Source organism: Pipistrellus kuhlii, unplaced genomic scaffold (genome assembly GCF_014108245.1).
Source record: "Pipistrellus kuhlii isolate mPipKuh1 unplaced genomic scaffold, mPipKuh1.p scaffold_m20_p_72, whole genome shotgun sequence".
Lineage (NCBI taxonomy): Eukaryota > Metazoa > Chordata > Mammalia > Chiroptera > Vespertilionidae > Pipistrellus > Pipistrellus kuhlii.
The window spans coordinates 988,478-1,004,216 of NW_023425576.1; the positions used below are offsets into that span (position 1 = coordinate 988,478).

General features: G+C 48.2%; 1 protein-coding gene across 6 annotated transcripts in view; it reads left to right on the forward strand.

Moving 5' to 3' along the window:
- The first annotated feature begins 11,980 nt into the window (after positions 1 to 11,980).
- Positions 11,981 to 15,739, forward strand: part of CFH (complement factor H) — a 51,684-nt gene continuing 47,925 nt past the window's right edge. For 3 of the 6 annotated variants that reach the window (XM_045576035.1, XM_045576036.1, XM_036422749.2), the window contains exon 1: positions 11,982 to 12,167. In XM_045576035.1, the coding sequence (XP_045431991.1) occupies positions 12,110 to 12,167 (58 nt within the window). In that variant the 5' untranslated portion in view covers positions 11,982 to 12,109. Of the gene's footprint in view, positions 12,168 to 15,739 lie in introns of all 6 variants that reach the window. The other 3 variants (XM_036422750.2, XM_036422751.2, XM_036422748.2) reach the window with 2 other exon arrangements.

The following is a 15,739-nucleotide window of genomic DNA, read 5'->3' on the forward strand; positions in this document are numbered from 1 at the left end:
TTCCTGCCCAGAGCAGAGGAGCTAGCTCAGCGGCAGGAGCAGCGGAGGGAGGGAAGGAGGGAGGGAGGGAGACGGCGGAGAGGGGAGGGGGCGGGGCAGAGGGAGGGGGCGCCCGGGATGCGGTGGCCAAGGGGGTGCGGGGTGGGGGGTGAGGGGTGGGGGGTGAGGGGTGGGGGCGGGGAGGGGCCGCAGGGGGAAGGAGCCTGGAGGGGGAGGGTCCGCTTGGGGCCGGAAGCCTGGGCTGCAGGGGGGATGATGGGGATGATGATGGGGAGGATGATGGGGAGGATGATGGGGAGGATGCAAGCCCAGCCCAGGAGCCAAAGTCTGGCTCCGACCCGGCTCTCCGCCGCCAGGGGACCGCCCCCGGGCCGGCGCCGCCCCTGGTCCCCGGGGCTGGGGGAGGCGGGAGGCAGAAGTAACTTGGCCGCCGGGGAGGAGGGGGCGCCGGGGAGAGGGGGGCGCCGGGGGCGCGGGGCTGGAGCGCCTCCCCAAAGCCGGCAGGTGCCCCCCAGGGCGCCCCCCACTCCGCTCCCGGACCCCAGGGAGGCCCGCACCTGCCCCCGCGGTGCTGCGCCGGGAGCCCGGCCAATGGGACGCCCCCTCATTTGCATAACGGGACCCGGGAGGGAGGACCCGGGAGGGAGGACCGATGGGGGCGCGGTGGATCCTTGGATGGGGAGTCCCTGGTGCAGACCTCGGGTCCTCCGCCGGCCAGAACGGGCAGGTGGAGGGGATGCCCAGGGAGTCCCAGGCGCCCCCATCCCCCGGGCGCTGCACCTCGGTGCTGCGAGGGAATCCCTGCGCCTCTGGCTCCAGGAATCTCCCCTGAATTTTCCTCTCCGTCTGCAAGGAAGGGAGGTGTTTCCCTGATGCAGGAAAAGCAGGGACTCTTTATTTTTATTTTATTTTTTTTTAGAATTTAATGATTGTTTTTTCTTTATTGATTAAGGTGTTACATATGTGTCCCTACCCCCCATTATTCCTCCCCCCAACCCCCGCCCCCACGCATGTCCTCAACCCCTGGTGTCCGTGGCCACTGGTTAGGCTCAGGTGCATGCACACAGGTCCTTCGGCTGATCTCTCCCCCTCCCCCCACCCTCCCCTGCCCTCCCTCTGAGGTCTGAGTATCTGATGGATGCTTCCCTGGCTCCTGGCTCCGGGTCTGTTTCTGTGCATTGGTGCAAGTTGCTCATTAGATCCCACCAGTGAGTGAGATCCTGTGACATTTGTCTTTCTCTGGCGGCCTCATTGCACTTAACGTCATGCTCTCCAGGGTTCGCACTAGGATGGTCAGGGAGGGACTCCAGGCCCCTGGAAGGGGAGCGTTGGGGGATGGCTGTGCGGCCAGCTCGGGAGAGGAAGCCTTGAGATCCATGTGCTGGCCAGTTACTGTTGCTGCAGGTGGCAAGGCCCCAGCCCTGAGGATGCTCCAGCCAGTGGTCCACGCAAGGGGAGGAGGGCATATACCGGAGGGACCACAGTTGGTCTTCCACTCTCAGCGCCTGCTCACCTGGGGAAAGCGCCATTTACACAAGACCAGGTCCCATTTGCGCTAAAAACTGACTCCATCGGGGTCCACAGACGCTGAGTGCATGGGCATCGGAGGGCAAGGGGAGCCATTAGGCACCCCCAGGGCATGGCTCATGCTTTCGGGCTCCTCCTTGCTCAGAAGAACCAACCGCTTGTCCATGACGGGATAGGGCCTGAGACTCAGCGATGAGACAGCCCATGGCAAGATTTGGGGTTATCTGAGATACCCTCATTCATGGGGGCTAGGGGCGTCGCAAGGAAGACCATGGAAATAAGCAAAGCCTCTGTTCCTTTGCACCCTCAGTGCCTTAACACTGTCCAAGTGGAACCTGGCTGGTGTGGCTCAGTGGCTGAGCATTGACCCAGGAACCAAGAGGTCTCCTGTTCGATTCCCGGTGAGGGCGCATGCCCGGACTGCAGGCTTGATCCCCAGTGTGGGGCATACAGGAGGCAGCTGATCAATGATGTTTCTCTCTCATCATTGATGTTTCTATCTCTCTCTCCCTCTCCCTTCCTCTCTCTATAAAAATCAATAAAAATATTTTTAATTGTCCAAGTGGAAAATGTTATACTTCTAAATTTAAAAAAAAAATTAATTAAAACAATCGTGTAACATAAGGAATACTATGCTGCGATTGTTAAAATCTGGCCATTTGGGGCATTGGAGCAAATTTGTAATTGGAAGATATTTTGCTCACCTTGGTATATTTTTCAATTCCCTGGAGGCAGACGTTCTAATTTGGTCACGGATTTTGGCTTTTGCCTCTCCTGCCGCCGTTTCTTTCTGCACTACTGTCTACTCTCATGCCCTTTCTTTTCCGTGTCATGTCCCGCCACGTCCCGCTGTTAAAATATATCTCCCTCCTTCACGCTTCTTACCTCGGCTTCCTTTGTGCTCTGTGCCCCTTTGCCCTCCCATTTCATAGCCTCTCTCTCTCTCTCTCTCTCTCTCTCTCTCTCTCTCTCTCTCTCTCTCTCTCTCTCTCTCTCTCTCTCTCTCTCTCTCTCTCTCTCTCTCTCTCTCTCTCGCTGTGTGTGTGAAAGCTTCCCTTCTACTCTAACGCTGGGATCCGTTTTTAGAAACAATCTCAGCTCCGTTCTATAGGTTACAATTCACACCTTCCCGGGTCCCCTTATCAACATCCCTCTGCGGGCGGGCGGGAAGAGAAGGTAACAAGGCCTGCCCTACATTCCACGCGTGGCCCGCTGCATGAGCGGAGTCAGAGTTGTTTCATCCACATCGAAAAGGGGACACGGTGAGAAGACGTGGACAAGGAGAAAGTCACATTCAATCTACAAACCCACCCCCCCCCCCCCCCCGCCCTGAGAAGCACAGGGAAGTGGCACGGGGGGAGGGCGTGTGGCGATGGATGAAGACATATGAACACAAGTGCCAACGTGGCTAGTGCTTTCTGTCATTTGAAAACGAACGCCCCGTCTGAGGTGTGAAATGTGGCCACACGCCTCCCAGTGGACCCCTGTCGGGAGGCAGGCTCACATCCTCCATCCCCTTCCTCCTGCTCCTTCCCCCTTCTCCGTGCTCCCTCCAGATGCGCATCTGAGCATCCTTCCCAAGGATGCGCCTCTGCCGGTGGATCTGCTTCTGACTCTGGCACCGGCTTGATTTTCAGAGGGAGAACACGGAGCCGGAGGGAGAACACGGAGCCGGAGGGAGAATTCTTCAGTGCCAAGTGTGATTCAGTCACCAGGAAGCACACTCTGTTTCAATAGCCCTGGAATCGCCCCCGCGTTATTCTTTTAGGTACAAAACACATGTGTCTGGGCGAGAACTCTCCAGCAGGCTTGGGAACTCCGGGTTAACCTCAGGTCTTCCCATTCCCAGGTGCCTACTGTCCCCAGCCCTGCTCGTGGGTGGCTTGCAGGAGGCATCCCTGTGCCCTGACCCTTGTCACCCTCAAACTTGTCAGCAAGGATCTCTTTTTCTCATTCACGGTCGTTGTCAATTAGCAGATGAGCAACAACAGTCTAGTGATTGAACGAAACCGGTTTGGCTCAGTGGATAGAGCGTCGGTCTGTGGACTGAAAGGTCCCAGGTTCGATTCTGGTCAAGGGCATGTACCTTGGTTGTGGGCACATCCCCAGTGGGGGGTGTGCAGGAGGCAGCTGGTCAATGAGATGTTTCTAACTCTATCCCTCTTCCTTCCTCTCTGTAAAAAATCAATAAAATATATATATATTTTTTTTAAAAGAAGAAGAAGAAGCTTAGTATGTGGATGGATTGGGTCACAGCTCTGTCACTCCTTAAACAGAAAGACTTACAAATGTTCACATAGTCATAGTGCCGTGTGAGGAACTACTATGAGCCAGATGTTATGTTGGGAGATTTACGATGAAATCTTGTAAATATATTTTATAGAGTCGACAGAAAGCTAAAGTTAATGCTCAGTAGCCATTTCGGTATAAATGATATGGAAGCCCAATGTTCCTGATGGTTAATGCATATCCCAAGGCTATAAGCTAACAGTTTTCATCACAAATAGCAAGTTGGTGTAAACACAGCGCATAACAATAAGTGAAGAGAATTGGAAGAATCTCAAGCGGTTTTCATACATCATTGTATTATAGACATTGAAGTCCCTTGTGTATATGAACACATAACATTTCTGAAATTCATATATTTCCTTTCTAGTGTGATATAGATATTAATTATGCCTAGGTATCCCAAATTTGTATTTTTATTTCTTTTCTGGTTGCTCACCGCTTCAAGGTATTAAATGGTAGCTCTGTGTCCATGACTTGCTATGATTTCTGCAGCTTGAATATATGTTACTTAAAATTCAAGTGTTGACTCTGTTTCTCTAGTAGCGTCTTCTTAATACGAACATGCCTTTGCTGTTTAGCAACTAATGAGCTTAATTACGCTTTTCAAGTTTCACACAACTGGTTGAACAGCTTTGATTACTTTCTAAGAGATAAACCACAGTCTGTACCCTCAGAGCAACAGAAACAAATAAATGTCCTGAAGTTAAAAGGGGAGGAGGGAAGGGATCTGGCTGCTCCGTGATTCTTCTGAGCTCCCATAAAAATAATAAGTGTGGATGATCAGAAAAATATTATAGATTCCGCAGGTAGAAGCCAGGCCATGTAGGCAATTAGAGCAGACGCCTTGAATTACACTCACGTGCAAAGCATAAGACACATCCACCATATTGAGTTCAGATTGACCGAGCTGAGCATGCACGACCGAGCTGAATGAGTGCAGTTTTTACACTGGCTCCGTGCACACTTCACTAATCCGGCCTCTAATGAAGGAGGTGGCAGAAAGCAATCTGGAAAGAGGATAGTCCACCCCCTCCTGCTCAAATATCAGCACAAGATACACTGACATGCCGATGAGTTCGCCCAGGTGCCCTGCATGAGACTTAAGGATAGAAGGACTAGCGTTTTTGACAAGGCATGCACCCAGATTTAGGACCCAGAAATAAGAAGTCACTCTAATTTGTCCTCTGCGTGCCCGTTTCCTCTCTCTCTGCCTACAAGCCCTCGAGCGTGTGTGCTCACTTGCATCTGAGAGAGTGGTCCAGTGGCTCAGGGTGGGACAGAAAGACTGGATGCCATTAGGTGGTAATGACCTGACAGCTCAAAAGTGAATGTTCCCACTAATTTCAAGACCCGTTAGTCAATGACCTTCCTAGGCATTAACTACTGAATTCTCTAAGGCCATCATTTCTCTGTGACTTATCTTTTGTGCTCAAGCAACCCTTCAAAAATAATTTAGCCGGAGCTTAATTCACTTAGAACACAGTTCAGCCACAACCGGTTTGGCTCAGTGGATAGAGCGTCGGTCTGCGGACGGAAAGGTCCCAGGTTTGATTCCAGTCAAGGGCATGTACCTTGATTGCAGGTACATTCCCAGTAAGGTGCGTGCACGAGGCAGCTGGTCGATGTTTCTCTCTCATCGATGTTTCTAGCTCTCTATCCCCCTCTCTTCCTCTCTGTAAAAAATCAATAAAATATATTTAAAAAACAACAACAACAACAACAACAAAAACACAGTTCAGGTGGGACCGAGACCATGAGGATAATAAATCAAATAATTTTGTGGTTTAACCCCCTAGCCATTGTTCCTTCTTTTGCACATCCCTTCCCTGCTACAATCTCTCGCGGAAGATCAGCTCCCTATAGAGCCAATCCCAGATGATGGGCTAATGCTGAATTTCTAGGTGGAACTCAGTGGCTTAGAAATAGAAAACTAGGAGCCAGTCATTTATTCTAGAGCAGCAATTTTCAACCTGTGTAGCCTGAGAGTTGGAAAAGCATGCAGTAATCCCTGACTATGCAGTCAGGGCCCTGACCTCTCTTCCTTAGATCATCAAATAATTTTTTTTTAAATGACAACAGCCAACACAATGGCTGTCCCGTGTGAAGAAATCAAAATTCTACCTTTTATTTTTTATTTTTTGTCTGCCTGGTCATCTGATCCAAGTGCGATCAAACACTAGGGACAATGAATGAGAAAGAAGAATCTTCCATATACGGATGTTGGGAGCAAGAAAGTTTCTTTTTCCATTAATGTTTTATTTATTGATTTGAGAGAGAGAGGAAGGGAAAGAGGGGGGGAGGAAGGAGAGAGAAAGAGAGAGACATTGATTTGTGGTTCCCCTTATTTATGCATCCATTGGTTGATTCTTGGATGCACCCACCGGGGGGATCAGGGACCAAACCTGCAACTGAGCTCCCTGGCCTGGGCTCTGAAAGGCCCTATCTGCTGTGTGTGTCCTCCTTGCAAAGGGGTTGGCGCTGGCCCCCACTGTGCAGGGACAGGAGCTAGTTCTCACCATGACTAAGCAGGCGGCACTGCTGGGATGCCCGCTGCTGGCCAGCCACAACTGTCTGTTTACCTAAGTCCATTCTCCTGCCACTTGACCCTGAGAACTTTCCTCCTTGATCAGTAGATTTATGTCTCACACACACAGCAATCTCACAGCACTGCTACAATCACCTGCCTTTCTTGGCCTACAATCCTCTCCTCCCCAAGCTAACAACCTTACATTTTGTCTCTCAGCAAATTCCCTGCTATTTGGATGCTGATTTTCAAGCTCCTTGGCATGGATGAACATTCCACATCCGGGTCCCCGATTTCACATTCCGCAGTAATTACAACACCCACTGCAAAGCCTCAGAGCACCTGGTCCCGCAGGCAAGAAAATGTTACATGTTGTAATAACAACGGGCTTTAAAAGATAAGCAGTTAGAAAATATTTTTACTGACCAAAGTGTTACCCAATTTCAGTGAATTAAGCATTCTTTGCTTCTGGAATTTTATCTAGTTGCCTCTGGAACTCCAACGAAAACAGGCATGAAATACAAAACACAGAGAGCAACTGCTGTATATGACTGGGAGGGAGTCACAGCCCAAATCACAAACTCCAAATAGAAATTTGGAGGGGGGGAAGGGACTAGGAAGTTATGAAATAAATCATGGGTATGGAAAGGACAGCATAAGGAATAGAGTCAATACTATTGTGCTAAGTGTGTAAGGCGCCATTTGGATAACTGGGAATTTCAGTCAAGTTGACATTTTAGTATAAGAGAAATAAACTCATGAATATGCAATAAATCAAGAAAGAGTCCAAGAGCCTGTCTTAAAAAATGTGATTATGAAATGCTAAGAGAGGGGAGAAAAAAGATGCATCAAAATTAGGACCTCGGTAACTGTGGAGAAGCCATCGTTGGAAAGCACTAGGAGAGTAAAAAAAGAAGAAAAGAAAAGAAAGAATAAGTCCACTCAGATATAATATTAAGATTTGAAGGAAATGGCAAACCTAGTTATGAAAACTAATGTAAGTGGGAGAACCAGAGAATAAAGGTTAAGCCCAAAAAAATTAGGAAGTAATGAGAGGAGGGAGTCGGAGGCGCACAGTAGGGCCACACTTCATAGCTTTTATGTTGAGTGTGTGCATGGACGGAGCACGCTTTGGACAATGAAATGAGAGTTGAAGTGACTCACGTGATCTCCAGGCAGAAGCTGTAAGGAACTGGCTCCAACTGGCCAGATCTCTTCCTCTGCTGGGAGCTGTTGCTCTAAGCGGGTATATCAGATGTCTGCCCCCTCCCAGAATCCTAAGGGTGCTTTCTGGGACCGAACTCCATCAAAGTCCCCCCGAAACTTCCAAATCCCCACCAAGCCCTGCACTTCTTCCATGTTCTCAGGGGTCACCCAAGCTCGCACCTTCTCAACCACAGCTTCTGGGGAAACACGCATCTCACCCCACCAATGGACTCCTCGCTGCAGGGCATGGGCCTTGCGTGTTCTGTGGGTTCAACACCCACCGTCTCCCTCTCGGATGTTCCAGCAAAGGCCCCCTGACCTTCAGAGGGTGGTCTTCACACATTCACGTGATGTCATCCATGTAATGGCCTCCTGTTATTGATGTGGGGGAGCTAGGACAGGTCTCGGGCTCCCACCCATGACGTGTTGTGGGCTGTGCCCGTGGCCTTGGGGGGCTCTGGAAGGTCCATTACTGTCCCTCCCAAGTGAACGCAGGCTGATAGTAGTTATCAGATACCTGTCTGCTGGAGAATTCTCCATGAATGTCCTTGAAGAGGAAGTACTTAATACAGGAACACTTGTATTAATTACTATATTAATAATGTATCAATTACCTAGTGTAATAATCTATATGTGATTCATAAAAAATAATATATTTATTGCAAAACAACCTAAAGAAAGTTCTAGCATCACGTCTCTGGTGCTAGAACTTTCTTTAGGTTGTTTTGCAATAAATATATTATTTTTATGAATATATTTGCTTCCCGTTTAATTTAACACATCAAGCAAGCCTATACGTTTCATATCTCCAACAGGAAGACAGGACACATCTTTCGAGATGTGCCAGGGACCCTGGTGAAAATCCCAAAATTAGTTCAAGGTCAATGAGGCTTCATTTCGATTTTGATTTTGGGGGAAGTTTGTAAAAACTTATCAAAAGGTTTAAAAGGTTTCAAGCACTTGATTAAATGAGATCATAGGTCATTGTGAGACAATCCTTAGTTATTCATTGAACCAAAGTCACGACTAAAGAAATCAAAGGCAAATACCGGGGAACTGTATAGTTGTTAAAAAAAACACACCCACACACACAACGTGGCCCCTTTAACGACGAAGGATCCATTTTCTCAAACAATCAGAGATCCAGTAAGGACGATAAGAAATACAGGAAACCATTTTCGTTAAATACAGAATCCTTGTTTTCCAGCCAGATTACGCAAAAGGTAAACATAACCCTTTCACAATCTTACCAAGAACAGCCCAGCAGCCCGAAAAAACTCTATTTTATCAGCACATGAGGGGGAGTCAAGTTTCAGTTTTCCATAAATATGCTGTTGAGCCGAAACAAGTTTGGCTCAGTGGGTAGAGCGTCGGTCCGCTGACCGAAGGGTCCCAGGTTTGATTCTAGTCAAGGGCATGGACCTTGATTGTGGGCACATCCCCAGTGGGGGCGTGCAGGAGGCAGCTGATTACTGTTTCTAATTCTCTATCCCTCTCCCTTCCTCTCTGTAAAAAAAATCAATCAAATATATTTTTAAAAAATATGCTGTTGATATTAAGGCTTATTTTTAAACACAAAGAGGACTTAATTTTACAAAATAATTTTGAAATGTCCCTCCAAAGTTGAAAAGCATCACATATATGCCATGCATAGCCAGAGACACGCATAACATGTAGACACAACGAAGACCCCATGGCTTTTATTCCAAACTTTCGCCAGGAAACAGGTAGCTACTCACAGGGCCAAAGCTTCTTGCTAACGTGTGTGGGGAAGACTTCTCAGATGTTATATTTGCCCTTGATTAAGATCTTGACACATGTGTATATTTGCCCTTGACACATGATCTTGACACAGATTTGAGGGCGCGGTGTCTTCTGTCGCAGTCTGTGAAAACAGAATTTTTAAAAAAGCAAAAATAAAAGCTTTTAACTCCCTCCCCTCCTTATTTTTTCTTCAGTCCCCGCAGGCAAAGTCTTCATTCTCTCCGGCGGTCTTTATCCACATCAAAACGATGAAAAGGTTTGCCACTTCAAGGGACCGACCCAAAAGGGTGGGTGTTCTCTCCTCAGAGTTTGGGGGCACGTGTCTCTTATTACCAGAAGTCTAGGGCGATCACTCCTTAACATTTCCCTTTATTTTCGGGGTGGGACTGCCTGGGGCCCCTGCTCACGGCATTGACCCATGCTAAGAGTTCCCTCTGTTCGCAGCAGAGATGTCCGGCCATACACTGAGTCAGAAGGGCCGTAAGGCTGGTGCTTGCACGTCTAACTGTGAGGCCAGACCGTCTGGGTCCTAACCTCCTGCCGCTCATGTGAAAAGGGAATCAGAACTCGCCTACGAGGTCTGCGAGGCCATCAGCAGATGAGAAGCTTCATGCCTCCCCCGACACAGGAGCATTAATCATTAATCAGCAGTGATTGCGAGGCCGTGGAGCTGGAAAGATTGAGGCCATCTCCGTGCAGAGCAAACAGGAGTCTGAGCTCATAGATTCATCCGCAGCCTTGAACAGGCTCCAGAGGGTGCCCGGGGGCAAATGTCTAGGAACTCAGGAGGCAGCGGGTGCAGGAAAGGGGGCCACCCCTCGCCATCTCCCCCAGCTTTCTGTGTTTCCCGGATGTTCTCCATTTGGCCAAGGGAGGGGCCAAGGAGATGGCTGGGGGTGGTCCTTCTCTTCTCCCTGGGGCGGGTGGGTTACTTGAAGAGCTTACAGCCTGGTGTTAGAACATCACGTGATACAGCCAGGGCCAGGAATAAGATGGGAGGCCCCTGTGTGTATCATTTCCCCCCAAACAGGATGGAAGAAAATGCAGAGGCAGCGTTCTCGTCTTCTGGGCCCATTATTAAATGAGAGGACGCCGCAGGGTCCGCTCACAGGGGGCTGGGGGTGTGTAGGCTTCTTTGTGTGGGGGAGGGTGTCTGGAAATGAACCTGGAAAAATGACCTTTCCCTTCATCCACCCGGATGTAGGGCAACTTGTGCATCGTGTCTCGTGTGCGCCAGGAGGAAAGATACCAATTCCCTAGGCCCTCTTTCTATTGGGTTCTGAGGGGAGTGGAGAGAGAACCATCAACGATGAGAGAGAATAGAGCCCAGGTTCTAATCAAAATGGAACCCAGGGGCCAGCCAGTGTGGCTTAGGGGTTGAGTATCAATCTATGAACCAGGTGGTCAGGGTTTGATTCCCGGTCAAGGGCACAGGCCCAGGTTGCAGGCTGGATCCCCAGTGTGGGGCTTGCAGGAGGCAGCCGATCCATGATACCTTCTCATCATGGATGTTTCTCTCCCTCTCTCTCCCTCTCCCTTCCTCTCTGAAATCAATAAAAATATGTTTTAGCTGAAACCGGTTTGGCTCAGTGGATAGAGCGTCAGCCTGCGGACTGAAAGGTCCCGGGTTCGATTTCGGTCAAGGGCATGTACCTTGGTTGCAGGCACATCCCTGGTGGGAGGTGTGCAAGAGGCAGCTGGTCGATGTATCTCTCTCGTCGACGTTTCTAACTCTCTATCCCTCTCAATTCCTCTCTGTGTAAAATCAATAAAATATATTTTTAAAAATTCTTTAAAAAATATATGTTTTAGGAAAGTATCTGTCACTCAAATGACAAGTCCTTAAAAAATAAATAAACACACACAGAGAGGAATCAATAACATTATTTGATTTATAGGAAGCACCAAAATGGCCCATTGAGTCCATGTTCTTAGGGAAGAGGGAGAGGGCGCCCTCTGAGGGGCAGGAGGGGGCAAGGGTTTGGGGGGAGGGAGGACTGGGGGGCCTGGGAGAAAGTGCTGTTGGGTGTCTTGACCCTGTGGCTGGCCCCGGGCTGTCTTCACCTTCCCAATAGCAAACCATTTGCCTGCATCCTCTTCCTGCAGATGGTCCCAGTACAGTGTAAAAGCAGCATTCCCACTTCTTGCTTTTTGAACTCATTTGTGCCCCAGGGTGTGGACCTGTTGCCTGTACACCCTCTGAACAAGCCTCAGAGGACTGAGGCCCGAGTTGCAGAAAAGCAGGTCCCCCCTCCCAATCCACCAGCCCCACATTCTTGGCAAAGCTGACCACACACACACACACACACACACACACACACACACACACACACCGTCCAGGTCTGGATTGTGCAAGCCTCGCCCCACCTCCAGTCCCACCAGAGGATGTTCAAAGAGCGCCTGTTAGTTCATCTCCCAGGTTTCCCGCCGTGGACCCGCGTGGGGTGGGAGGCAGGGGAGGGTTCCAGAATCCAGGGGCCACCCCTCCAGCGCTGCCCATTCCCAGGACCCCAGAGCGTCCAGCAGGGAGGCGGCCTGGCGGATGACAACCCTGCCGGCCCAGGTCACCGCGTCCCCATTCAGCGGGAGCCAGGAGTGGGCTCCTTCCCCTCCCCCTGGACAGTCCCTCCAGTCCCTCCTGCTGGGCGGGGCGTCCCTCAGCTCCCAGTTCCCGAGCTGAGCTCCAGCTTCCTCCTGCAGCCAGCACGTCCCTGCACGGACCACAGCTTGCCCAGAGGACACCCAGAGGGACAGTGGGCATCGTGAGCTGCTCCATGCACCCCTGACAGGCCCCCCAAAATGAGGCTCCCCGCACAGATCCTGTGGCTCACGCTATGGTCTGTCTGTGTAGCCCAAGGTAAGAGTACAAACGAGAGACTTCCTGTTTGATTTTTGTGCGGCTCTATTACCAGGGACTCGCTGACAGGCTCCGGGCAGCGGCAGTGACAGTGTGCTCTAGAAAACGCGCTTTCATTCCTGCCCCGTGGCTTGGTGTTTGAGTGGCTTTGACACCGAACTTTAAAGCTTCTGCGTGGCTCCCTGGCAAGGCATTCTGATCCTTTAACCCTAAATGAGCTTCGTGGAAGTTTTCGGAGAGTGTTTTTCGAACTGGCTTTGACAATTGTGGTGCCTACGGTCACTTCCATTTGCAACTTTCCTAAGATATCATTTCCTTTTTTCTTTTTTTTTTTTTGCTCTCAGTTTTCACTAAAATGCTCCGTGTCTAAGTATGAAGCAGCATGGGAATATATGCAGAAGCAGAATAGAAATTAGGCAGTAGCCGAAACCGGTGTGGCTCAGTGGATAGAGCGTCGGCCTGCGGACTGAAGGGTCCTGGGTTCGATTCCAGTCAAGGGCATGGACTCTGATTGCGGGTACATCCCCAGTGGGGGGGGTGTGCAGGAGGCAGCTGATGGGTGTTTCTCTCTCATCTGTGTTTCTAGCTCTCTATCCCTCTCTCTTTCCTCTCTGTAAAAAATCAATAAAATATATTTTTTTAAAAAGAAATTAGGCAGTAAAAGCTTTCAAATCATATAATGATTGGATTTATTTCAGCTGTAGTATTAACTCTTCTTAAAGACATATTCATCTGTCATTTAGAACTGGTGTTACCATGGTCTTATAGATGACCATTACTTGTATCATTAAAATGAAAATGTGATATAAATTTTTTGGGTGGATGGGAAGAACACACCTTCTCTGGGATACCTACTCTGTTCAGTAGAGATTTTCCCTGGGGTGGTAGATAAGGATGATTCTATAATAGAATAACAGTCTTTAGCTAGAATGACTTTCTTCTGATATCAGGAGGACAATTTCTGAATTCATCATTAAATGTAATTCTGAGAGAGCCAAGTGTCTCTAATTCTTGATCGATGAATGTGTTTCTTAAACCCGACTGAACAAAGTTGCTCTCCTGGTTCCCGACACGCGATGATGTGATAGGTTCATGATTGCCATCGGTGAGCCAAATGCATTGCAATGGCGACCCTAGATTCTCAGAACTGTCCGTTAAGCCAACATGGTTTGAGTGTAAGGCTTCCTCAGACTAGCCTCTGAGCACTGAGGAATCTTCACACACAACCAGGCCCTCTGTCCCCTAGGGTCTCTCATCCTAGAAAATCAAGGCAGATTTTTTTTTAACTTATGTCCTTCAGTAACTTACATACGTTTATTCCAATGTGCTTCCTACGTTTTGAAAAATAGAGACTTTTGAGTTACCTTGTTCTAAAATACTATGATGTGACTTTTAGCGTGTAAACTATACATCCAGCCACTTTTCAAAGTATAATAGGTATACAATCACCTCAGTGTTACAGCCAGTATTTAAAAGTAAAACATTATTGATTAAAAAGTCCAGAACAATGATACTGGCTAACCACAGAAAACTTGTTTCTTTACGTGTGTTATTGTCATTTTTTTTTTTTTAATAGGAATGCGTGTAATGTCCCGCCATGTATTTACAGGTTGTTTGTGAGGGGTTTATACAGACTTCATTTGTCATGTAGACACTCAGTCTATGTCTAGCTTCTGTTTACGACTCAGGAATCATGCCACATTCAATTAGACTTTCTCAACGACTGCAGAGCGGAGTTTGAAATATTAAAGTTGGGTGCTACAAGGTATTGGTGGTAAAAATTAGATAAAAGGCATTGATGTTATTCAGTGAGGCCATTGATACCAGGCAACTTATTTCTAGCTTCTATTCCTTGTGTCACTTGCGAATGTTTACATGTGACACCAAGTTCTGCCGGGGACCTGAGCACCAGATGCGTTATCATGAGAATGACTCTCAGTCCGCCACTTCCTAACTTAAGCACAGCTGCAATGTTGAAATGTTGAAAGCGAAGCTCAGGTTAACCTCAGGAATGCCCCAACTTCACTGGGCTGTTTGTGTTCACCAGTTGCAGTTTCCTATCCCACACAGGGGCAAAATCCCATGGTTCTTAGCTTTTTCTGTCTGACTTATTTCACTTAGGTCATGTCTCCAAGGCCCACCCACGTTGTTGTAATTTTTAAGCGTAGGCACGTCCTGGAAAAATGCGTATGCCCCTTTTCCTCTTGCCTAAAATGTTAAAGGAGAAGGGGGTTGTTTAAGGATCACTAACACTTTGCTTAGCTAGAAGTTAGAAGCCCTGGTTAGCAGCGATTCCTTATTGGCCTTTGATTGCCGGGTCCGGAGCCAAAGTCTAAGTGGACCCACGTTTATTTGCTCAAGCCCTGATTGTTCTACAGCTTTCACTGCTTTCCCTTCTTTAGGGCTCTGTCTCCTCCTCCTCCTCCTCCTTCTCTTCCCCCCACGTACCCTCTCCCCCTGCCCTGCCTGGCCATGACCCTCTGCCAACCAATCCATTGTGTGTTCTCTCCCCACTCTGCTGCACTTTGCCCATTTCTTCAGAACATAATGCCTGAAAAGAACATGATGTAATTGCTTGGGAAAGTATTACATTTTAGCTTAAAACGATAAGGAAATATTATAAATGTGTCTCAGGGGAAGTAATGGAACAGGGGGGGGGATCACAAAAATAATACAGGGGAAGGGGAATAAAGGATTTGACAGCGCACTTTTATTTGTTTTGACACTTTAATGGAGAGAGAGCCAAGTTTCTCATAAATCTTGTTAACTCGAAATGTAATAGATAGAAGAGAGACTATAAAAATGTTCCCAACAAGGCTCCCAAAAGTTTTTTTGAGCTAAATTAAAATAATTCCTGGCCTCAGCAAGCATAGCCTAAGTTCAAACGTAGGCCACGTGGACAGGATGGTACAGTTTCTTGGCTTCATGCAACTAAACTTCTGTTCCCAGGTCCTCACTCACCTTTTATATTTGCTATGGTCTCCCATGCCCTTCCACAAGTTGTCTATAACCTACAGATATAAGGGAAAGGTCCAAGATAGTTTCATATTCATTCATTCATTTGTTAACTCATTCATTCATTCATTCAACCATCGGTTCTTGATTGATTGGCAGCTATGCACCACACACTCTACCATTTTCCAAAAGGTGGCCAGTTAGTGGGGAAACAAAAGGAATGGTTACTGCATTTTACTAACATAGGGTATTTGATCATAGAAAATAATGTGACGGAGATACACAAAGGAGTCTATAAGATCATTTAGACAAGGCAAGGACTCAAATTGGACTGAGAGAATGGAGTGGGGTAGGGCGGAGAGAAAAGTATGACAGGGTGGTGAGGACATCTTGGGTGGGTTTTGAAGGCTGAGTAGGAGTTGGCCAGATGAGGACAAGGAGGGCATTCAAGATTAAGGAACATCGTGTTTGTACAAAGGGCTGGCGTAGTTCTGTAATACTGGAGGGCTGAAGCGATGTACCATCTTTCTAACTCTTCCATCATTGAACTTCCCCAAGAGCCACAGGTACAATGGGTAGCATGTATGATGTTTTTCTTCCCTTTGGCTTTTCATTTG